Below are 23993 nucleotides of genomic sequence, written 5' to 3' on the forward strand. Positions count from 1 at the left end.
CCATTCAAGCCAATGGGGCTTGAATACAGGTATATGCGAGTTTCTGTTTTCGTGGGGGGTCCAGAACGGATCCCCCACAAAAACGGAGGTGCAACTTCAAGTCATTTCTGACTTATGGTGACCCTACGGCACCCATACCGTGAGATTTTCTTTGCAAGGTTTGTTCAGAAGGGGTTTGCCTTCGGGTTCCTCTGAGATGGAGAAGTTTATCACACGGAGCTTGGGGAACACAACCGGAGTGGAATGGAAGGGAGCAAGAAGGCAAAAAACGGGGGAAACGCATATTATCACATGGGAGAATGCCACCAATGCCACCGGAAGTCCCCATTACATTCCCTATCCAACCCACAGCAGGCAATTTTCAAGAACTGGGGAAGGGATTGGAGACTTCTGGAGGCATCGGCGGTGTTCTCCCATACAACAATATGCATTTTCTCCCCGTCCCGCTCCGGTCGCATTCCCCAAGCTCTGTGAGATAAACTCCACAGAGTGTGTGACTTGCCCAAGATCATCCAGTGGGTTCCCAAGGCCGAGTGCGAATTTGAACCATGGTCTCCAGAGAATGTTCTTAACAACCTGGACTCAATATGTGAAGAGAAGACCACCTGGCCTCACACCAGGCATCATTGCTTTTCTGATGTGGAAAATGGGAAGTGTATTGGTTCCTTCTTTGTGGATGCATGAAACCTAATTTCCCACCATCCTTGCTTGTGTGGAGAACTTCCATGAGAACAGGTGACTCTTCATTTCAGACTTGTTGCTTTCCATGTGGGTGACAAAGTTATGTTTCCCCTCTCTACATTTTGGTTCAGCGTGACATTTAACACCCCAAAGGGATCCCTGGTGTTCAGCTGTACCTGCCAAGAACGAATGTGTGTGTTTGTGTGAACTGATGCCTGGAGACTTTAAGAAATCTAGTTATACTTCTAGGGCATTTAAATATTCAGCCAATGTAGTGACTATCTTCATATCCCTGATGAGCTGACTACTAGTTCCAAGATGGGAGTGAAATGGCCTGGATAAATTCAACTCATAAAGCCTGTGGGTCACACCAGGATGTGGATCTGTCAAGATTAATGGCCTCTAATTAATTCTGCTGTGCTCTGTTGAATCTTTTTGGCTGTGGGGGAGTTTGAAAGTGTTTGGTAATTGTTGATCTGTGAGAATATACTCCCAAAGTCTTCTGTCTGCCTTTCTCTGGAAACATGATGGCACCTCAAAAGAAACTAGAAAATAATGGCAAGAAGTTACTAGTATTACCTTTTTTTTAAAAAAAATGGCATTTGACTCCAAAGACTGGGCCTAAACTTTGACCTGAAATCCTATTCAGTTTGCAATTTTTTACACATTTGCCCCACTGAGCAAAATAGGACTTAGTTTTGATTAGGAACATCTGAGCAGTGATGTGAAGAAATCTCATTCGTGCCAATAATTTAGTTGAGGCTGGCTGTCATGGTGGCATGTTTACCAAGCTCCTTGTGAGATCTTAGACCAAGATTTCTAAGGTCCATGGTGTTTGTAATTTGCACAAAATGTTGGCTGAGGTCCTACATCCCAACCACATAAATGTAGTTACAAATGACCAAAAGAATTGATCTCCTAAACCACCTCAAGGGAGCCATTCAGAGCGATGGAAGTTTGTGGGGCAGATGAGTGGGATGTTTCAGGATGCACAACAAGACCCCTTCTGCCATGATTTTAGAAGCAGAGATGTGAAGTCGAAAGCTTTCATGGCCAGCATCCATAGATTTTTGTGGGTTTTTCGGGCTATATGGCCATGTTCTAGAAGAGTTTATTCCTGGTGTTTCACCAGCATCTATGGCTGGCATCTTCAATGGATTCTCTGAAGAACCCACAAAATCTATAAGCAGAGATGTCTAAGAGGAACAGCTCAGGGATCTGGGTATGTTTAGGGTGAGAAGAGAAGATTGAGAGGTAATAAAACAGCCTTCTTAAAGAGTTGTAGAGATGTCATGTAGAAAATGGAGCAAATTTGTTTCTCTTGCTCCAGAGGCTAGAAGACAAACCAGTGTGTTAAATGTACAAGAAAGGAGATTCCAGCTAAACATTCAGAAGAACGTCTTTAATGTAGGAATTGAGACTAGAATAGCCTCCCTTGGATGGTGAAGTCTAATTTTGTAGCAGTCTTTCAAGACAGGTTGGATGGCCATCTTTGGGGAATGCTTTAGTTGCATATGTCTGTATGGCAGGGGCTTGGACTCAATGGTCCTTCAGGTCACTTCAACTCTATGACTCTGTTCAAATGTGTAGATGTTTTCTTAACATATCCACAGACACCTCTCAGTGGGATGATTCTGGAGTGCAAAATGCATTCAAGTCACAGATAATCCAGGATGGCACAGTGAAAGTCAAGTCTATCAAATCTTGGATTGAAAGTGGACTCCTCACAGCTTAATCTCAACTTCTCAAGAGTGGTTGGCAAGGGCATCTCACAACAGGATCCCAAATGAACCTTTGGACATAATTTTGCAGATGGCTTTTTTCAATGGTGGAGCCATTTATAGCGTGATACTATGGCATTGTGATAGTATAGGGCAGGGGTAGGCAACCTTTTTGAGCCGGGGCCCGGGTTGCTGTCCCTCAGACAACTGGGGGGCCGAAGCCAAAAAATTTGTATGCAAACTGGGACAGATGTAGGGCATTTTTCCAAATGTAGGATATATTTTTAAAATGGAGGACTTGCGAAAAAAGTTGCTGCTTTTTATAAAATGTTAATATAAATGCATGTTTCTTAGGCATGATCAAAATGGAGGACATTTTGGCATTATTCCTAGACAGATGGCAGAAATGTACTTCCCTTTCTGGCCACCCCCCTCCCCCATTCCAAAACACACATGACAGCACATTTGAGCATTTCACATGGCTTTATTTACCATGGGTTCTTGCAAATTTCAAAGAATCATAAAATCATAGAGTCGGAAGAGATGCAAGGGCCATCCAGTCCAACCCCCTGCCATGCAGGAACTCTCAATCAAAGCATCCCTGACAGAGAGGCTTATTGCATAACCAAACCCTTTGGGTTTAATACTTAACATGGGTTCACATGGCTATGCATATTGAACATGTCAAGGTGGTTTAACAAGAAGTGGATTTGCCCTCGGTTAATAAAAATACAGAAAAGGGAAAATAAATGCACACAGATGGGGCCAAGAATCCACTCAACAACAACAACAACAATACACAGGGCAGGAAAATAAAAAGGCACACACAGATGGGGCCAAGAACCCACTCAACAACAACAACAACAACAACACACAGGGCAGGAAAATAAAAAGGCACACACAGATGGGGCCAAGAACCCACTCAACAATACAGGGGAGGAAAATACATGTTGGAAATGGCTACCTACCTCCTCCTCCTCCTCCTCCTCCTCCTCCTTTTCCTTTTCATCTTCAGCACCAAACAGCACCCGGAAATGGCCCTTTTCCCTCCCGCTCGCCCAGAAGGAGAGGCTTGAGGTCAGTGCTCCTCCTCTTTCTCCTCCTCCTCCTCCTGGGAAGCCTCACCTTCCCATTGAGGCTGGCCAATGGTCGACTGGGGCTGGAAACAGCCCCGCCCCTGGCCTTTTCCTATTGGCCATCCAGCCTCAAGGGAAAGAGCTGCTCTTTGTGAGCCCCGTGCGTGCGTGTGCAAACAAGCTGGGTGCACGCCAGCTGCCTCCGGCCCCAGGCAAGGAGCTCCCGGGGGCTGTGCGGCCGCACAGAGGCGGAGGAAGAGGCAGAGAAGGTGGAGGAGGTGGGTGGGTGGATGGATTGATGGATGGCCGGCCGGCCAGCCAGCCGGCCGGCCACATAAGCAGCCAAAGGCGCTGCCGCAGTTATGGCGGCGGCAGGACTGGCCTGGGGCCGGTCCGAAGGCCTCGGAGGGCCTGATCAGGCCCGTGGGCCGTAGGTTGCCTACCCCTAGTATAGGGCGATAATATGGCAAATAGAAGGAAGACTTCCCAGAGGGGGGACTATGTTGTCTTCACAATGATTAAGGACCTGCAAGAATGAGATGGTGATGTAAGCATCTGCAAGTTCTGGTAAGAGAAGATACAGATGATATTTCAAGAGACGGCTGAAGAGCAGTTCCTGGTAGTGCTTAACATTTTAGGGAAAGAATAATAATTTCTGGCAGCTCGATGGAATATTTTGCCTCCAAAGAAAAATGTTTGCGGAGCCTGTGGTAGGAAGGTCTCTCTTCTCCTTTTGGTAGAAGGTTTCCACTTCACTGCTACATTCGCACTCCCTCTTTCTTTTGCTGTTATGTAACTAGATCTTGGAAATTTATTTCTTTTAGACCAAGGGTCACCATACTTCAGGGTCCTCTGGGCTGTGTTTTGGTGGTCCCTGAAGCCCACACCATTCTCCCACTATTCCCCATTTTGAAAACAATGACATGTTTTTTCAGGAAATTTGCCCTCAAAATGTGTGGAAACACATGAAACTATCCCCATGGTTTGTTCTCTCATGTTTTAGAGTGTAATTTTTAGTCCAAATAAGCAACTTTTCCAAATGATACATAGAATTTTCCTGGATATTTTATGCAGCAGGGTTAGGGTTCTTCTGCTTATTGTTGGCATTGTGCACCCAATTCTGCATCTTCCAATGTGCTCACATATTATTCCGTCACACAATGGGGGATGTAATACACAGTGGTCATTTCTTCTGTCCCAATGAATAACATGGTATATTGATACTGATGGATAGTTACACACTGTTCAAGACTGTGTATGTACCTCACAGGTGGAATTTTGTTGGTGAGTCCCAACTAGAGCTAGATCTATTGACTCAGGTGTTGAACAATGGGTAAGTGAGTGGGATTTATGTCCAATTCATTCAATCACTGCACTCTAGTTGGATCTAACCATGCAATTTGTGTGAAACGATTACACTTATGGAATGGCACCAACACAACCATGAACTGAGTAAATCCACTGCACAATGGTGACAACAGTGCCCCATGTATAAGAGAACACATGACACTGGATTTAGGGCTATTATTGTTGTTAACTGCCTTCTAGTTGGCTTCAACCCATGGTGACCGAACAGATGAGGCATTTCCAAGGCTATACTTAATGGAAAGAGAAAATTAATAATGTTGATTTTTAGCCCAAGGCAAGTAAAGGGCTGCTGTGATATTCTGATCTTTGTTCAAAGAACAAGCAGAGAAAACTGGCCTTAATGCAATGCCTTAAAATAGAAGATGGGATTTTCATGACAAGAAAATACCACTGGCATGATGGACTGTCACCTAGGGATTTAAAAGGAAAGGAAAAGAGCTACCGTGTACTTTTAATGAGCCTGTTCAATGGAGTAGATTTACTTTAAAAGGTCCCCATTACTCAAATGTTTGTAAAACGCTCAGTCAAAAATGTATAGGGCAATGGGTGATAATTCAAGAGAAGAAAATTTGTCATTGTTTCTAGTTCAAATGAAAGAGCCGCAGAAAACTGTGTGGGGCTGAGGTGAAACCAAAGAAGTATGTGCTTATGGTGAGCTCCTCCCAGAGGACCTCCAGCCATTTTCTGTCTTACAGGGTTGAATTTTCCCTTGGAGTCCATGTTAGCATTTCTTGGAGTTTTGAAATAGATACCAAGTAGATGGCGTAGATACTGACTGGATTGTATTTGCTTTTACTTCATCAGATGCAAGAGCCATGGCTGCAGTCCCCAACAATTTGTGCCAAAGTAAGGTTGTTAAGAGGGATGCAGGGGCTTACTACTGAAGATGCCAATTCTGATAATCAGAAGATCGGAAGGTTGGCAGTTCGAGGCCCGAGTGCCGCATGATGGGATGAGCTCCCATCACTAGTCCCAGCTTCTGCCAACCTAGCAGTTCAAAAGCATGCAAATGCAAGTAGATAAATAGGTACCACTTTGGTGGGAAGGTAACAGCATTCGGTGTAGTCATGCTGGCCACATGATGGCCAGAGTAGTCCTTGGACAAGGCTAGCCATTTGGCTTAGTATGACTAGACATTCTTGTCAAGGGACTGCCTTTACCTTTACTTTTTTAAGGTTGTTAAGCTTTCAGGTTGGCACAGTACCCACCCTTCCTTCCTTCCTTCCTTCCTTCCTTCCTTCCTTCCTTCCTTCCTTCCTCCCCATTGCTGGGGAGCCCAGTGCAACAGTAAGCACTGAGAGGGGAGCTTTGGAAGTTGAAGAGGGAGAAAAAGAATACCAACACATGCACAACAATTAACACACACAAACACACAGGTGTAAGATATTTTTATGCTTGGGTTTGTTACTATCTCAAATGTAAAAACTGTATCATTGAATACCAAAGTCAACTTTACTCATGCCAGTGCATTTCCAATTTCTGTGTATGCTTGTGAAAGCTGGACAATGAAGAAAATGGATAGGAAGAGAATTTACTCAGTTGACACATGGGCCTCATTCCCACTACCTTTTGAACTGGATTGCAAATCAGTCTGAACCGGTTCAAACAACCCTGGTTCCCACTTAAACCGAATTGCCGAAGCAATTCCAAGAGGTGGGCCATGCACCAGACCCATTTCACCCGCATCTTTTTGGCCCTGATGTTTTCTGTGTCTTTTTCAAAAAATCGATTCTGCACAAGTGTGAACAGATGTGGATTGGAATCAATTTAAATTTGTCCTTTTTCCACCTGGAGCAGGTCCATTTTGAATCAATTCATGCATGGATGTGAACCACAAGTGGATTATTTTAGAAGGAAAAAATGTGATTGGGGCAAATGTAGTAGGAACCATGCTCTGCTGTTTAATCGATCCATCAATTCGGATCACACACCGATTTATCTGTAAGTGGGAATGAGGCTGTGGTGCTGGAGGAGAGTTCTGCAGATGCCCTGAACTGCCAAAAAGACAAATCAATGGGCCCTAGAGCGAATCAAGCCTGTGCTCTCCCTAGAAGCCAAGATGACTAAATTGAGACTGTTGCATGTTGGACATATCATGAGAGAACAGCACACACTAGAAAAGACAATAATGCTTGGTAAGGTAGAAGGCAGTAAGAAAAGAGGAAGACCTTATTCCAGGTGGATAGACTCAAATCTGAGTCTACAAGACCTGAACAGGGCTCTTGACAACAGGGTGACTTGGAGGTCTCTCATTCATAGGGTCGCCATATGTTGAAGTCAACTTGATGGCAGTTAACAACAGTGTTATTTACAAGATGCTGGCCAACATCTGCCAGCTCTGAGCATCCTTTTCCTCCAGCATCTGGTTTCTTTCATAGATTACAATGCCCATGGCCATTTCCCTTCTGACACCAAGAAACCAACATGGTGACACTGATATGTGGCATCAAGACTATTCCACCCATAATGCTGGACTGGATGGCTCTTTGATCCAACAAAAAGTACAGAAATTTCACTATGCCTCAAAGTAATAAATGCTATAAAAATGTTTTTTCCTGCTTTCTACTGGTGCTTTCAATACTTTCAAGGGACTTCTGCAGAAAGCTAAAGCTTGAAGTGTTCTCTCTCTCTCTCTGTTTTTAAATGTTGAACTCCTAGGATTGAAGAGTAAGTATACCTATCCCATCCTTCCTCCCTCACCCATGAAATAAATGGCAGATCCGGCGCATCGTTAAAGGCATCAGCCTACTAGCATTATTAGTTTGACATTCCAAATCGGAACAAGGAAGGTTGGAAGCATTGATTGTTCTCTCTGTAAGTAAGGTCCCCAACTAATCTCTGCAGTTTGGTCATTGTCATTAGACGAGAGCCTTTTTCACCTCCGAGGTTTCCAATTCAAATCCAGTGCAGGTCATTTGATTTCGCCGTCTCTCTGTCTGAGCACGATAGAAATCAGTAGCCTAAGTCCAGTTGCTAACAAATGAACCCGACTGCAATTGACACTAATTGGCTCCCTAGTCGTCCGTCTCAGCAAAGCAGCCAAGGATCAAGTGCAGTCGAGTGCGCGGATCTGTCAGGGTCCCACCAGAACAGGGTTGGTGCACATTAATGGTGATGTATGGGAAAAGGGACAAGTGCCATTGTGTTACCTGTCTGGTTTTATGATGACTGGAGAGTGATGAGCAGGATGAATACTTGAAGATCCTTCTTGCACATATTTTTTAAAGTATAAAATTCTCCAGGAATTTTTCTGAGTAATGCCACTCTGAAAAGCGCCTTCAGAACATTTCAAGATTGACCCGGGGTGAAGAAAGTTCAATCCTTCATTCTCTCCACACAGTTCAGTAGCACTCTCTAAATTCTGTTGCCCTCCATTGCAGTTTCCCTTGGAATGCTCCAAATTTGCTTCTGGTTGTTACTTTTTGCAAATATGTTTGTAGGATTGTGTTGACTCCATGGGATCATCCCAAGAAGATATGCATGCTTTAACCAAATGTACTCAGGATACCAACTCACGTACTGTGGTGCATGGTTTTTTGATCCATAGATCCCAGTTCACCAGAGATGCTGAAATATTTCTCATCGTCTCTGAATTATTTTGACTGCTCTTTAAATTCCTGATTTTCTAATGCTGCCTTCAGTGGAGGACTACTTGACTTAAGGAAGAACATCCAGATTTAAATGTCACTTTGCAGAAGGTGCTAGTGTTACTTATAGTCCTATACCTGGGTAGACCTTTATTTTTATAGAACTGTTTTGGAGAGAATGAAAATTAGCTGGATCAGAGATGTAAACACGATGGGCTTCACCTATCGAGGCTGGGGAAAATGGGGCTGGAAAATCATTTTGTTTGGTGTGATGCTGTCAATGAAAATAGTCTTGTTTTGAAAACAAATGCACCGTTTCACAAGAGCTCATACACAAAGAAGTCTATCCTTTGTCACGATACCTCTGAATTTCTAAAGCAGGAGTGGACAAGCACCAGGGCACTGTGGCATCATCATCATCATCATCATCATCATCATCATCATCATCATCATCATCATCATCATCGTACTGTATTTATTATATCCTTCCTCTCAAGATCCTAGGGCAACTAATTACCTTTCCAAAAATACACACATTTAAAATCACAACTCCAGACTTTCCAGGGATCCTTTAGAGAAAGATAATGTTCTCTCTGTGTCTGGCTGTAGGAACATAACTAAACATTGCCTGAAATGTTCTGGATATGTTCCTTCCATGGTTGCTAAATGGTGGGAGAGAGGTGATGTCCAGCAGGAGTTGAGATGCTCCTCTTTCATGCTCCACCAGGTCGATACAGGATTGCAGCCCAAGTGTTCTTCTTCTTTCCAAGCAGACATGACCAGGTGGGCTCATGGTGCAGCCTGGTATGATTCAAAGTGTCAGTTCTGACCTAAGAAGCCCAATATGGCTTAGGTGCACTCCATCTAACATATTGTATCTCCTCCAACACTGAGATCCACATGAGAGAACCTTCTTTCCATCATAACTCCTTCACTGGGACAAATGGTGGGAACGTAAGGCAAGGACTTCTGGACAATGTCCTCTAGACTTTGAAGCTCTCTTTTGGGGGAGGGAGACCAGCATGGTATAGTGGTTTGAGCACTGGACTATGAGTCTAGAGATCAGGATTTGATTCCCTGCTCAGCTATAGAAATCCACTGAGGGACCGTGTGTGAGTCACACACTCTTGGCCACAGAAAACCCCATAATAGGGTCACCTTAGGTTCCTTGAGTCCAAATCTTGGGGGAAGGTCAGGGTACAAAGATAGTTTAGATGATGATGATAGTGATCATGATGATGAACTGTGATATGATTGTAACTTCTCCCAAGCCTACTTTACCATGCACCAGCTGGATGGGGAGAAGGAGATCCATCTTGTTGGTGATCAAAATATGTGCAGATGACATTTCCATTAGTTTGCAGGAGGTTGAGCCAGGAAATATTACTCGGTTAGCTAGAATTCAAAGAAATAGTCTGTAGAATCAGTATGTAGAGAGATCTTGTAGCACCTTTGGGACCAACTGAAAGAAAGAAGTTGGCAGCATGAGCTTTTGTAGGTTAAAGTCTACTTCCTCAGAGGCTTTTGGTGAGTTGGTTAGCTAGACTTATCTAAGTAGCCAACATAGGATACTGGTGATTAAAATTAGAATGCATGACAGAAGAGTAGCAAAACTATAATTTTGCTCCACTAAATGTAGAAGCCTAGCAGATGAGAGCGACTAGCTTTATACATGCAGTGAAGGATTTACGCCAAAACACTATCATCTGTGGTTTCCCATCCACTTGCCATTTGTATTATTAGTAGTCGTAGTCGTAGTCGTAATAGTAGTATCAATTTATATCCCACCTTTTTCCCAAAACTGGCACTCAGGGTGGCTTACAGTATTAAAAATCAGTACGGTTAAAAGCATACAAAAAGGGTACATTAAAATAAAATAAAATTATTACAACATTAAAGCAAATTACGTTAAAAGGATAAAATACAGTTAAAATGTAAAAAAAGGTTTAAAACACTTTAAAACAATGTAATGAGTCATTTTTGGGAACTTTATGGGATAGTCCCTCTTTCTTTCTCTCTCTCGTTCTCTCTTTTACATCTCAGCGCTGAAATGCCATGCAATTTTTTCTTTGAGACATTCTGTATTTCTCTCCATTCTGACAATGGCCCTGTTGAGGCAATCATTATGTTTAATGCCATCATTGGTTGCATTTACTCTGTTCTTTCTTTACCGTATTTCCCGCAAAACTATGGTTTAAGAGGAAGGCTTCTCCTACCATCAGAGAGAAATGAAAGATAGAAGAAAGCTTCTTACACTCCAACTGAAATGTTGTGTTGTATTAAACACTTTCTCAAGTACTTTTCTTCTATTCCTGTAGGGATTTTTCATGATGAATGCTTGCAACTTGCAAATTATGTGCCATATCACTGGTCCTATATTTCCCAGTATTGGCTGTGCATGCGACCAATTGGGCAAATGAATCACCTTTAATATCATAAGGAATGGATGAGTTTTCAGACTGTTTTTCAAGCATTTATGATTTTGGACAATATCCATGACTGGGTCCGAAATCCACAGAAGCAGATGAGGAGCAAAGACTCCATCCTTTTTGGTGGAACCAAGGGTTTTCCTGGTGGTCGCATGCATTCATGTGCAGAATATCCGCATGCTAAACTTAGCAGCTAAATAGTCCCCTTTCTTTGATGAAGGTTCATATGTCTACAGTGAAAGAAAGCTTGACCAGATGAATCCTGGCATGGATCTAATAGAGGGACAGTCCTGGACTCCTAACTTTTGCTGGTGCATTCCTGGCAATGTCCACACTTTTCTAGAACTGAACTATGTCAGTAATATTGGGAAAACATGGGCATGAATTTCACCTCAATTTCCTAGAGGAAATGTGGTACCTGAGTGGTTTCCAGTTGATAAGACAGGTTGCCGCCATGAATTAATGCAGTTCGCTTTAACAGTCATAGCTCCATCCTGTGGAATCCTGGGACTTGTAGTCTGTTGTGCAAAGGCTAAATATCTCACCAAACTAGGCATAACAGGTTTCCATAGCCTTGAGCCATGCCAGTTAAAGTGGTGTCAAACTGCACAAATTTTTCAGTGTGGATGTTCTGCGTTGACTAATTCTGGAAAAATGATGTGCAAAGATATTACCTCACCTTAAAGAAATTAATCTCAATTAGTGGGAGAAGCGTCAATGGCCACCTTTGGCACTTTGACCAATCTTTGGTTATCGTTTAGAACTTGGCTTTCGGCATCCAAATCCCATGGACAAGTTCCAAACTCTTTTGCCCTGACCAATTTAAAACTTTTGAAAATAATAATAATAATAATAAGATAAATCATAATAGCCCAAGCAAATAGATTTATTAGCCTCGAATGCAATGTATTTGCTTTTCATTAAGCATCCTGATAGGGTCTTATTAAAGGAGCATGTTTTATTTATCAGGCTGCCTCTGTGAATGGGCAAGGGAAAAGAAAGAAAGAAAGAAAGAAAGAAAGAAAGAAAGAAAGAGGAAATCTATCAGCTGAGGGCATTTGCTGAATAACATGTTTACTGTGCTAGAAAAGAGAAGGACTAGCCTGGGATACTTTTTCTGTCAGACGAAGAGACTGCTTAAGGCAAAGAGAGAAAGAATAGAGGGGGAGAAACGTTGGGGAAAGGAGCAATAAGGGACTTCGTTTTATGTTCGGCTTTCCGACCCTTTCTTTTGTGTGCGCCTATATCTAGGCTTTTAATTCCCCCCTCCTCCTCCTCTCTCTCGCTTTTTCTCTCTTCTTTTTCTCTCTCTCCCCTTTTTTTCCTTTTTGCATTATAAATTAATTTGTGCGGTTTCAGTGTGGCAGTGATATCGGAGTAAGCTCCGGCTCATGATACGCTGCAAAGGCATGGACTTCCAGAGCGCATGCAAGGCATCCCTCTTTTGTAAGTCTCTATTTATTTCAATTTTTTAAAAGAAAAAAGCCATTCCATGGGTTGGGGGGAGAGGTGCAAGGCTTTCTTAGAGAGCCCTCTTTCTATGGGGAGAGAAACATTGGCTCCCCACAGGCCTTTCTTTTATTGAAGTCATTGCAGCAAGATTGCCACAGAGCTTTCCCCACCTTTTCTTTTCTAAAGATTTGCACCGCTCAAGGTGCAGCAGCGCATTACTTTTCAAGTTGAGAGCTATTTGTCTGAATTGCAGGGGATCCTCCTCGGGTGATCTGTTTGCATTTTGGTTCAAGAAGGGTTTGGGAAGAAAAAGAGAAAGGAATCCTCTTTATTTCCAAGGAAATTGGGTTAAAAACCTGCCCCCTTTCCTTCCTCCGGCTCTGTCCCCTTAGAGCAACAAATGGCACCAATTATATTTCTCTCTCCGAATTTATGATTCTCCAGCCTTCCTCCAAAACTTCCATCTCTTGGCATAAATGTTCGCCTCGCCTGCTTTGGCATCTTCCCTGCTTTGAAAAAGTTGCATCCCCAGTGAGTGTTTCCAAAGTTTTTTTTTAATGCCTTCCTCTTCCTTCAAAAGAGATCCTTAAACATGCAAAGGGGATCCAGAGGCAAACTGTTGAGATGCCAGCCGCCTTATGGAAGAATTAATAATTCAATCCATTTGTCAAAATCCATTTTGAAGAACATAGGCACCTCTTCTTTCTTGTTTGGCTGCATCTTAGTGATACTTAGAGAGAGCGGAAAGTGGGGAGAAAGTGAAATTTGACCTCAAGGACAAGTTTGGAGCATCTGTGATTGAATTTGCAGATCACATCCCATTTTATTGCAAGACGACTAACTAGATCTACTAATGAATCATTATTGCTCCATAAAATAAAAAGGGGGGCAAAGGGGAGTCTGCAAGGACCGCATACTAATGCCAGAGAGACGCACTGCTCTCCTCTAAGTAAAAAAGTAAACATGAGAGTCTCCCTAGTGACTTCATGAAGTTGTTTGCGCATGGAAGTGGACAGAATAGCCTCTTGTAATGGGTGGTTCCTCCCGACATGTTTTATAGTCTTCAATGATATGCTGATGTATGTCTATTACCTGACCATATATATTTGTGTATGTTGTGGAGTATGAGTGTGAAAGAAATTTGCCCCCCCCCCCCCCAACCTCTGGATAGAAGAGTTGGAAGACTTTTCCATATCCCCAGATTCCTCTGCAGTACCGAATCTAATTTTTCACATCTACTATTAGTATTATTATTATTAGTAGTATACTCCCATGAAAATAAAGAAGGGGAAAGAGTGGAAGGTATATTGTGAGAAGTGAAAGGAACTAGGAATTGTGTGTACATGTGTACACACACATACATATTTATAAGTATATTTTCAAAGCTCTGCACTTGGAGTGCTTACATTTTGCTCTCTGTCTGGTCTTAGCTATTTCAAGCCATCCTCAGTTATAAAAAATAAAACACATTCTTTTTGCATATGGTAGCTAACTGAGCAGAATAATAATAATAATAGCAACAACAGCAACAATAACATTGCAGTTATTATTGCAATTATTAGTATTATTCTTAGCCTTTGTGTTTTTCCCCCTTGCTCTTTCTTGGAGAGACTGGGTTGCATTCCCGATGCAAAAAAAGGCTTGGGATACATCAGAGTTCCAGCTTCTTCTTTTTGTTGCCCAAATCAGGCGTGCAAAATCCATCTGGGTGCGTATCTGGAGACCAACGACCCAGTAGAGATCAAAGACAGATCTATATAAAGTGTTTAACTTTCTAGGCTCTCTCAATGCCTGCACAAGCACAGGATTGTGTTGGATCTTGCAGAAAAGGGATTCCCTTTCTCTTTGTCAGGTCTGTTGGGGGGGATGACAGAGGAGCAGTGTCTGTATTTGAATCACAACATCATTTTGGGTCCCAGCTGGGCAGCATCATTAATTGCCCAAACCTCATGGCTCTGTATGTATGTGTGTGTGTTGTGATGCTCCTCTCCATCACTCCCCCTTCCCCCTTTTGTATCCTCTCAAGGGATCTATTTTTTTTAAAAATGCCATTATTTGAATTTTGGTGAGTGGCAAAGAGACCTTGCCTTGGCTAGGGCCCATTTGAGAAATGAGAGCATCAGTTGCACCAGAAGGAGTCACCCTGTGAGAATCCCTCTCTGTCTCTGTTTGGCTCTCTCTCGCTCTCTCTGTCTCTTGCTCTGTGCAAGTGTGCCGCTTCGATGTGGAGAAAACCCTTCTTTGCACGCTGGATGTCACACAAGGGGAGTTTTCAGCCGCTCGGCGTCGAAGCTGGAGGCTGCCTTCTCTTCACTGCTTATTAAATTCCCCCTCCCTTTGCTTTCCTCCTTCTCAGTTCAGTCCTTTTTTCCCCCTCCCTCCTTCCCTTCCCTTGCTTTGGTTGATTTGTTTCTTTGCGGGTGGGTTTATTCCTTGGCACAGAGAGAGGGCCCCCTGCCACCAACGCTGTGCCACCGCACACCCATGCGCCACGATTTACCCAAAGGCCTTGCCTTGGCAGAGGCATGTAGGGGTTTGAGGGATCTGGTCTGGGGGGCAGAAAATAAACCGGAGGTGCCCACCCTAGACCAAGAGACCCCACGAAGAGGGCACAAGGCAGCACAGTGAGGGTGGGATATTACTGGCACACACATATATATATTCATATAGTATTGGCATATGTCTATATATATCCATCTTTTGGGTCTATGCGCTTGCAAGGAACACCTCTGAAAGAGGAAGAGAGGGGTGGCAGCATTGTGGTGCCGGTGGTGTTGGTTAGGGGGGCCTGGGAGAGAAAGGGAGAGAGGGACAAATAACCCGTCTTGCCCGGGCGAGCCAGGACCGGCGCGTTCACATGCAAGCCCCGTCAGTTGTCGTACGTCGAGTTCAGAGCAGCAACATGCAACATCCGCTCACGGGGACAACCTGCGTGGCACTTCCGAATGTCAGCATGTGTCCCCAGCTGTCCTGTGCCTTGACTTTTATGTACTTGCAGCAGGTAAGTCGGAACAACTTTTTCTTGGCTTTCCTCCCCCCTGCGAACAACCCTTTTGCATCTCTTCCTCCTCTTCCTTTCTCTCTGTATCTCTCGGTTTGGTCCTTCCCTCCACTTGTCACTGTATTGTCTCTACCTCATGGAGTGGAAAGAGCTTTCTGCATGAGTGGAGTGTGGCATTCTCTCTCTGGTGCGCGTATGTGGCGTGTGCGCCTCTCTATGCCCCCCATTTGAACGATCCCAATATTTAAAAGAATTGTACACAAAGTGCTTTCTCCGTCCCGCTTTGCTGTCTGTAATACCAAAATTTTGCAAGTTTTAAGATCTAGCTATCCTCCCCCCCCACCCCCTTGTAATGGTTTTTCTGAGGCTTTCTCATTTCCATTGTGAACAATCCCTGTGTTGAGGTCCTAAAGGCATTGCTTTGTTATCGGATGCCGGTTTTCCGGGACATTAAAACCAAGACATAATATGCATTTTTGAAGGGGGGGGGTGATACTTATCTTTCTCGCTTGTTCTTTTTTTCTGAACATCAATGGTGTTCCAAAGTTTAAGCCCCTTTAAATGCAAATTTGGGGTTACACTTCATATCAGGAACACAAAGTCTTTACTGAAACAAAGTGCAGATGAAGGATCAATGGAGTAGGTAAGAAGCATAGGCGTTGTAGCTGTTGTTTTTTAAATGTAGAACTTTATCTGATGGGTGATTTATAAATCTGTGATCTGCATCTGGACATTTGCAAATGGACATCATATATAAGATAAGAAGTTACCATCTCACCATGGCTCTCCACCTTAAGTTATTTTTAAGCATCTCGTCCTTCGTCTTCTCCCAGTTTCTTTTCTTTCTTTTTTGGCTTAGAAGGTTTTTTAGAGTCCTTGCTCCTTTTTCATGAAATCACAAAAGAATGGGAGAGAATGGCATCCGGTGAAAGCTCCGCTTTCAAGTCCACTTACTCCCAAGTAAATCCCATAGCAATCGCACAGGGTTTTCTTCCCGGCAAATGTGCTAATCCTCAAAGTGTCGGCATCTAGAGACTCGGTGGCTGCTGCTCAGAATGCTTTATTAGAACGGATAGTTTTGTGAGTAATAAGCTAAGCCTGCTACGAGAGAGGGGGATGTGTGTTGGGTTTTTCAAAGCAAGATTAAAATATATTGTCATGCAAATGTGATTAATTGCATTTATTCTGTTGAGAATGCCATGTTTCCCCCCTCCCTCCTCCTTTATGTGTTTACTATGGCTCAGCTGAAGCGTAGTGTACAGTGGCGTTTATCTATGAACGCTCAGCCTCCATTCTAGTTTAGATGTCATGCAGAGAATTGCACAGAGCAATGCTGAAGTTTGTTCCTTTGTCTGTCTCTTTTAATTGATGATATTATTATTATTATTATTATTATTATTATTATTATTATTATTTTAAAATATATATCCAGTGGCAAAAATATTCTTAATTTCTAGGGATACCTCTCCTTGTCCAAAATAAAAATGTAGGTAGATGGCATGCCTTGATGTGTCTTTCAAAAGGTGAGCAATTCCAGGGAAGCTTTCTGAATTGAAACTGCACAGGTGAATTTCTCCTGTCTGCATCTAGGACACTGGGCTGGGAATGGACTCTGGCACCAAGAAACAAACTGTATATTAAAAGGTTCGTGTCTACAGACTTTGAATATGCCTTTGTGTGGGGAGGGTCTTCATGCGCTTGTAATTAAAATGAGCCCAAAGCCTGCCAGATTGTATTTTTCTTTTTAAAAAGCTTAGTCAGAAGTCTTATTCTTGCTGACTTGCTTTCTATGTATGTCTTTTAAAACAAACTGCTTATGGGGCAGGTCTTTAAAATATTGCTGCATTCCTGCATGGCTGTATGAGAGGGTCAGGAGATGGAGGAAGGGCAGAAGATGGAAAGAAGAGAAGGAAGGAAGGAAGGAAGGAAGGTGGAAGGAGAGAAGGAAAGGGAGGGAGGGAGGGAGATGGATGGAAGGAGAGAAGGAAAGGAAAGGAGGGAGGGAAGGAGGGAGGAAAAGAAAGAAAAGAAAAAAGGAGAAAGAAGAAAAGATGGGTGGAAGGAAGGAAGGGGAGGAAGGGAGGAAAAGAAAGAAAAGGAAAGGAAAAAAGGAAGAAGAAGGGAAGATGGGTGGAAGGAAGGAAAGAAGGAAGGGGAGGGAGGGAGGAAAAGAAAGAAAAGGAAAAAAAGGAGAAAGGAGGAAAGATGGGTGGAAAGAAGCAAGGAAGGAAGGAAAGAAAGAAAATGAAAGAAGGAAGGAAGAGGGAGGGAGGGAGGGAGGGAGGCCCCTCTTTCCTCCACTTGTATACTGAACTTTTTCAAAGGCAGTGTTTTAAACATTGGCTTACGAAAAGTCAAAGGTGACTAAAGGTGAGAGGTCAAGCCTTCCCCACAAGGAGCTGTTAAAAGATTACATAAATATGAGGTCAGGTGGTGAAGGGGAAGAAAAGGGATTTGGGGAATAATCTCTTCCCTGTGTGCCGAATTGCAATTGCTTTATGCAACCCTAGTCTGCGCACTGAGATGCTTTCCTGATCTAAGAAAATGCATGCTGTCCTAATGATAGTTTGGAAGTGGTGGAGTCAATGCCTTCCATCCTGGCTGAGATAAAAGACGAGAAGCCACCATGGTGCATTTTCGAAATTGTATCCTGAAGACTTCCCAACCACCCCCCCCCCCAAAAAAAAATTATGCATAGAGATGCGGTCTCAGCTATCAAGGCGCATGCCATTCCGCTTTCTAACCGGTTTGGCTTTGTTCTTATGACGTTACACACATACACACATGCATACAGACATATACGCATGTAATGTCGTTCACACTTTATAGGTAAAGTAGCTCAGATTTTTGCCCAGTTGTTTTTTTGCAAAACTCCAAAGAAGGCATCTTTCCAAATACGCTCGACTCTGGTTGTCCTGCCACCTTTAGCTTTATCAATAATTCTTATCTAGAATTATGCAACCACCACATTTAATATTTGGTTTTTTTCTTTTCTTTTCCTCCTTCTTCTTCTTTCCCCCTTTCCTCCTCCTCCTCCACATCCAGCCAAAGGGAGCAAATAAATTGCATAAGACAAAACCTGCCCTTTGGGAATACATATTTCACAATTAGGATCCTGGCAGAATATCTGAGCGGGGGAACAAACCCACATGTCCTTCCGCCTCCCCAATAAGAGGCATGGATGCCAAGTATCACACAGCCCTAACTAGAGGTCGCTCACATTCTTTGGCTGAAATGTCTTCTGGTTCTCAAACTTGAGTGCTGAGGATCTGCCTGGACTAAAACCCAGATTCATAATGATTCCTCATCGCCCTCATCGATCAATAATGTGCTAAGCTGCCATCCTACACAATGTATGTGTTACATCTCCCCACCATAAACACATATTTGTTGTTAAAATAAATGCAACACCACACACATTTTTATTCTTATTATTTCGACTATGTACCTTTAAAGACGTTGGTGTAATCAGGTGCATATGATGGAGGGCTGTTTCTTGCTTAAGCACAAAACAGAAGTGGTCTCCTCCTGACCGAAATTCCCTTCATTTGTCCCTTCATTACAAAGAAATGATATAATAGAAATTCCCTTCATTATAAAGAACGTTGTGTGTTGTGCTTTGTTTTGCTTTCTGACTTATGACAATCCTAAAGTGAAGCTATCGCAGGGTTTTCTTGGCAAGTTTCTGCAGAGTGAGTTTCCTATTGCCGTCCTCGGAGGCTGAGAGATTGCCTAAGGTTACCCAACAAGATTTGAACCCTGTTCTCTAGAGTCATAAAGGTTGTGTGTTGTGTTTTGTTTTACTTTCTGACTTATGGCAACCTTAAGGCGAACCTATCACAGGGTTTTCTTGGCACGTTTCTTCAGTGAGGATTTCCCATTGCCATCCTTTGAGGCTGAGAGATTGTGGCTTGACCATGGCTACCCAATGAGATTCGAACCCTGTTCTCTAGAGTCATAAAGGTTGTGTGTTGCATTTGGTTTTGCTTTCTGACTTACAGCAACCCTAAGGCAAACCTATCACCGGGTTTTCTTGGCAAGTTTCTGCAGAGAAGGTTTCCCATTGCTATCCTCTGAGGCTGAGAGAGTGTGACTTAGCCAAGGTTACCCAAGCTTCAAACCCTCGTCTCTAGAGTCATAGTCCAAAACATAAACCACTATCGTATTTGCTCTTAGATAATTATTTAAAAGATTTAAGGGTTTTCCATTGAAAAGGTGTTTGCTTGCTCTTCTGTGCAATGCTAATTTATTACTTGATAAAGTGCACCATCTCAGTTTATCGGACCTATGGGCCATAGCTTAAAAGCCTTTAAAAGCTGTCACAAAATAGTGTTGTTTTCTCCCCCACATTAATGGCAAGCTATGTTTTGCAAGTTCTGTTCAGAAATCCTTTACCACACATAACGGTGCCCTTGTTTTAAAAGACCACTTTCGATGTTTCATGGCAGTTTTTACTGATGCCATGGAAAACGTGGGTGATAAATGGTTAAATTCAGAAGCCTGACCTGTGGGCCTGGTCTAAATTATAGATTAAGCATTAAACATATCACAATAAAGTGGGAAAGGAAAATAATATCAAAGACGGATGTTGGATGAATCCAGAGAAGCTATCCAAAAGCTCATGGAACAACTTTCTCAAGCATAGCATGGAAACTTATCAAGTGCAGTCCAGGTTGAGCCTCCCTTATCCAAAATACTTTGGACCATAAGTGTTTTGGGTTTTGCATTTTTGTTTTATTTTGGAATACCTGCATTTGCATATATACACATACAATGTGATATCTTGGAAGTGAAACCCAAGTCTAAACACAAACTTCACTTATCTTTCATATGCACCTTATACGCAGAGCCTGAACGTAATTTTGTGCAATATTTTTAAAATCATTTTGTGCATGAAACAAAGTTTGTGTATACTGAGCCATCAGAAAGCAAAGGGGTCCCTGACACTTGGTTGTTGGAATATTTTGAAGTCTGGATAAGGGAAACTCAACCTGTACTAAAAGATTTTTTTATCAAGTGTAGTAGTCAGTTTGCAGCTGCGTCCTATGAATATTTGACAGATCATGGGGGTTTCATTCAATGCAGGTGGATATAGGATTTCAGGCTTGGACTTCAGTTTTAGGAGTTTACATGGGAATTGCCTCTGTCTTGTGAAAATAACTGTAGAAAAGACCATTCTGGAGTAGAAACTTGTTCTGTCAAGAAACTGGGTAGGGTTTGCAAAGCTCTCTGTGGAAGTATGGGATCCAGATATGCCTTTTAGGTGATATTTTCAGCCTATGGACGTGATCCTTTGCTTCTAGAGATCTTTTAAAAAGGCACACACCATTTTGGCCAGCGATTCCTCCTTTCGTTGTCGGAGGCACAATTTGGCATCTCTTAAGTGGGCAGAACTCCGAATTGCTTTCCTTTGAGATAATTTTGACATCCCCAAATTGATTTGACTTTGGGAAGCAAAGGAGCAAAGCCACATTGCATGACGGGGCTTAAAAAGATCAATGGGGCTTGAGTGTGATACTGTGTTTATTTCACTCCTCTTGTTTTGCAGCACAGTGTTAACTCCTTGTGATGGGGGTTTGTCTCAACCGGTAGGAAACCTTCCCCTATTTTACAAGAGCTTAAAGGTTGCATGCTTTCATCCTGTCCTCACAGAGTTGCAAGCATACAAATAAAATCAATAAATGCATTTCTTTGTGTATTACATTCATTAAGCACCTCAGAGGTGTAGTGGTTTGAGCACTGGACTACAACCTTGGAGTCCAGGGTTCAAATCCTGGCTTGGCCGTGTAAAGCCACTGGGTTTAAGAGAAGGGAATACAAAATTTTGTACACAAACCAACAAAGGACACACAAATTTGCAACAAAGCTGGACATCATGCAAAATCAACAAGTGTACAAGTCACAGACTCTGACCCTCAAAGGAAAGCAATGGCAAGCTCCTTCTGAACCAATCTTGCCAAGAAAACCCCATGACTCTAAAGGACGGGGTTCGAATCCCTGCTTGGCCATGAAAACACTCTTGGGCAAGTCACACTTTCTCAGCCTCAGAGGATGGCAATGGCAAACTCCCTTTGAAGAAACTTGCCAAGAAAACCCTGTGATAGGTTCGCCTTAGGATTGCGATAGGTCACGACTCGGAGGGAAACAACGCACGCATGCACCTTGCACCCTTTCCTAGGAGAAAAGTGGGGTATAAATCCAATAAAGAAAACACATTATACCTGGTATGTATTTTGTAAAAAGCCAGACAGCCTGGTCTTGATCAAAAGTCTTGCAACCGCATTGTCTGTTACTGGCTGAACTTTCCAGAAGCAATTGCACAGCCATGGCACCGTCGATATCATAAGATTGGTAAATTTTCCCCCACTTAATGATGATGCATGCGGTTTGTTTTAAATAGTGAAGTGATTTGTACAAAGGGTAATTCCTCTTAAATGGAGCCATTTCTCATGCTGGACACCGGCAGATCGAAAACAATTGAACTGAAACTTCAATATCAGCCAGCTTTGTCTTTAACCAGAAAATAGTTTGCAGTGTAGAGAGTGGCTCAAGAGGGGAGTTTTCGTGCTGGAAAACTTTGTTGCGCTGTTAAGGGTTACAGCAAAAGAGCCTTGCAAAATTAGAAAGCAAACTAGCTTGTTTTAAAACAGAACCAAACCAAACAAGACACACAGGGCTCTCATGTTCTGGCCTAGCCATTAGTTTTGCACAAATTGTATTTCTGTAGGTTTTTTTATTTTACTTTCTATGGAGCTGTATTTTCTTACTGTCCAGAAACCAAAGCTGCCACTAGATTTTCACTGAAATGAAAATATAAAGTTTGACAGTGCCTCTGGGGTTAAAACATAAAAAGAAAACCTTCTCCAGTCTGAAGATATCCCACAAAGATGGTTTTATTTCTTCCTCGCTGACACTTCCGCTGTGCATCTGTTCCATAGCTGCGTTGCACTTCTTGTGTGCCATCAAGTCATTTCCGACTTATGACAACCCTAAAATGAACCTTTCATGGGTTTTCCTGGCAAGATTTGTTCAGCAGAGGCTTGGTTTTGACTTCCTTTGAGGCTGAGAGAGTGTGACTTGCCTAAGCTCAGTTGGTTTCCATGGCCAAGCAGGTATTCAAACCCTCATCTCCCAGACTCCTAGTCCAACATTTATACCATTATACCATGCTGGAACTATACAGGAATTTATAGAATAATAGCATTGAATGAGACCCCAAGGGTCATCCAGTCCAACTCCATTCTGTCATGCAGGACTATACCATCAAAGCACTCCCTGTGACAGATGTCCATACAACCTTTGCTTAAAAACCTCCATAGAAGGAGACTATGAGGCAGTTCACTGTCAAACAGCTCTTACCGTCAAGAAGGTCTTCCTAATGTTGAGGTGGAACCTCTTTTCCTGTAGTTTGTATCCATTGCTCCATGTCCTAGTCTCTGGAGCAACAGAAAATAAGCTTGCTCCATCCTCAGTATGGCATCCCTTCAAATATTTAAACATGGCTATCATGTCACCTCTTAATCATCCCCAAGTTCACATACCCAGCTCCCTAGACCCTTCCTCAAAGGTCTTGGGGCTCTCCAGACCTTTCGCCATTTTGGTTGCCCTCCTCTGGACATGATCCAGATTGGCAATGTCCCTTGAATTGACTTGAATTATGGTGCCCAAAAATTGGACCCAATATTCCAGGTGAGTTCTAAGCAAAGCAGAATAGAGTGGTGCTATTAGGATACAGATCAGTGGTTCTCAACCTTCCAAATACTGCAACCCTTTAATACAGTTCCTCATGATGTGGTGACCCCCAACCATAAAACTGTGATGTCTCGGTTCCTAAGACCATTGGAAATATGTGTTTTCCGAAGGTCTTAGGCAACCCCTATGAAAGGATCATTTGACCCCCAAAAGGGTCACGACCCACAGGTTGAGAATTGCTGGTCTAGACCCTATACTCCAGGGACTCATGTTCAGCTTGTGGTTGACTAAGATGCCTAGATCCCTTTTGTAGGGTCAGTGAATGAGAAATGATGGAGGTGTTATTTCAGCTCAAGGAGGAGGCAGAAGAATCTTTGAGTTCTCAGACAGAATTGAAATCAACACTAAATCTAGCTCTCTTCAAGTATTACCCAATGAAAGCTTATCTGTATTGGGAGCAGGGGACTCTAAGTATGTATCTGGTCTCCCCAATTGTTACACAGTTCTACACACCTCCTTGGATACCAAACAGAGCACATGGAGGCATTGACCAAAAGGTCCCATTGGCAATGGTGGGATTTTCCTGGTGATTTTCTCTGGGGAAAGAAGAGATAAATCTCTTCTTTCCAAGCTCTATGGTTCAGGGGAATTTCCCCCATCACACACACTTATTTTTGTTTTTTTTAAAAATGCACCAATATAGATCATTTGAGTTACTTTTCCTTGCACACGGAAACCATAACTGCAATTGATTAGACCTAGAAGTGCTTTTACACTCTTAAACTACTGTAGCAATTGTACCTGTTCCTGGAGATGCCTGATCTGGTTACGGTGACACATATCTTAGTTATACCCCTTGGAATTGCTGTAATGTCCTCTGCGTGTGGCAGCCTTGGAAGAGTGTTCAGAAGCTTCCATTGGTACAGAGAATTGCAGACAGATTGTGAACTTGGGTTGATTACAGGGAGCCTGCAATTCCCCTTGTT

At 42.8% G+C, this 23993-nt stretch overlaps 1 protein-coding gene across 11 annotated transcripts in view; it reads left to right on the plus strand.

Annotated features, from left to right (window-relative positions):
* Positions 1 to 23993, plus strand: part of RBFOX1 (RNA binding fox-1 homolog 1) — a 1300148-nt gene that overhangs the window by 948502 nt on the left and 327653 nt on the right. The window contains exon 1 of one of the 11 annotated variants that reach the window (XM_089540308.1): positions 14501 to 15315. The exons of 9 other annotated variants lie outside the window; for them this stretch is intronic. In XM_089540308.1, coding sequence (XP_089396434.1) covers positions 15172 to 15315 — 144 coding nt within the window. In that variant the 5' untranslated portion in view covers positions 14501 to 15171. Of the gene's footprint in view, positions 1 to 14500; positions 15316 to 23993 lie in introns of those variants that run through there. One more of the 11 variants, XM_089540307.1, reaches the window with a different exon arrangement.

The sequence above is a fragment of the Sceloporus occidentalis genome, unplaced genomic scaffold (assembly GCF_023333645.1).
Source record: "Sceloporus occidentalis isolate IW3139 unplaced genomic scaffold, rSceOcc1.0.p SCAF_10, whole genome shotgun sequence".
In the NCBI taxonomy this organism is placed as follows: domain Eukaryota; kingdom Metazoa; phylum Chordata; class Lepidosauria; order Squamata; family Phrynosomatidae; genus Sceloporus; species Sceloporus occidentalis.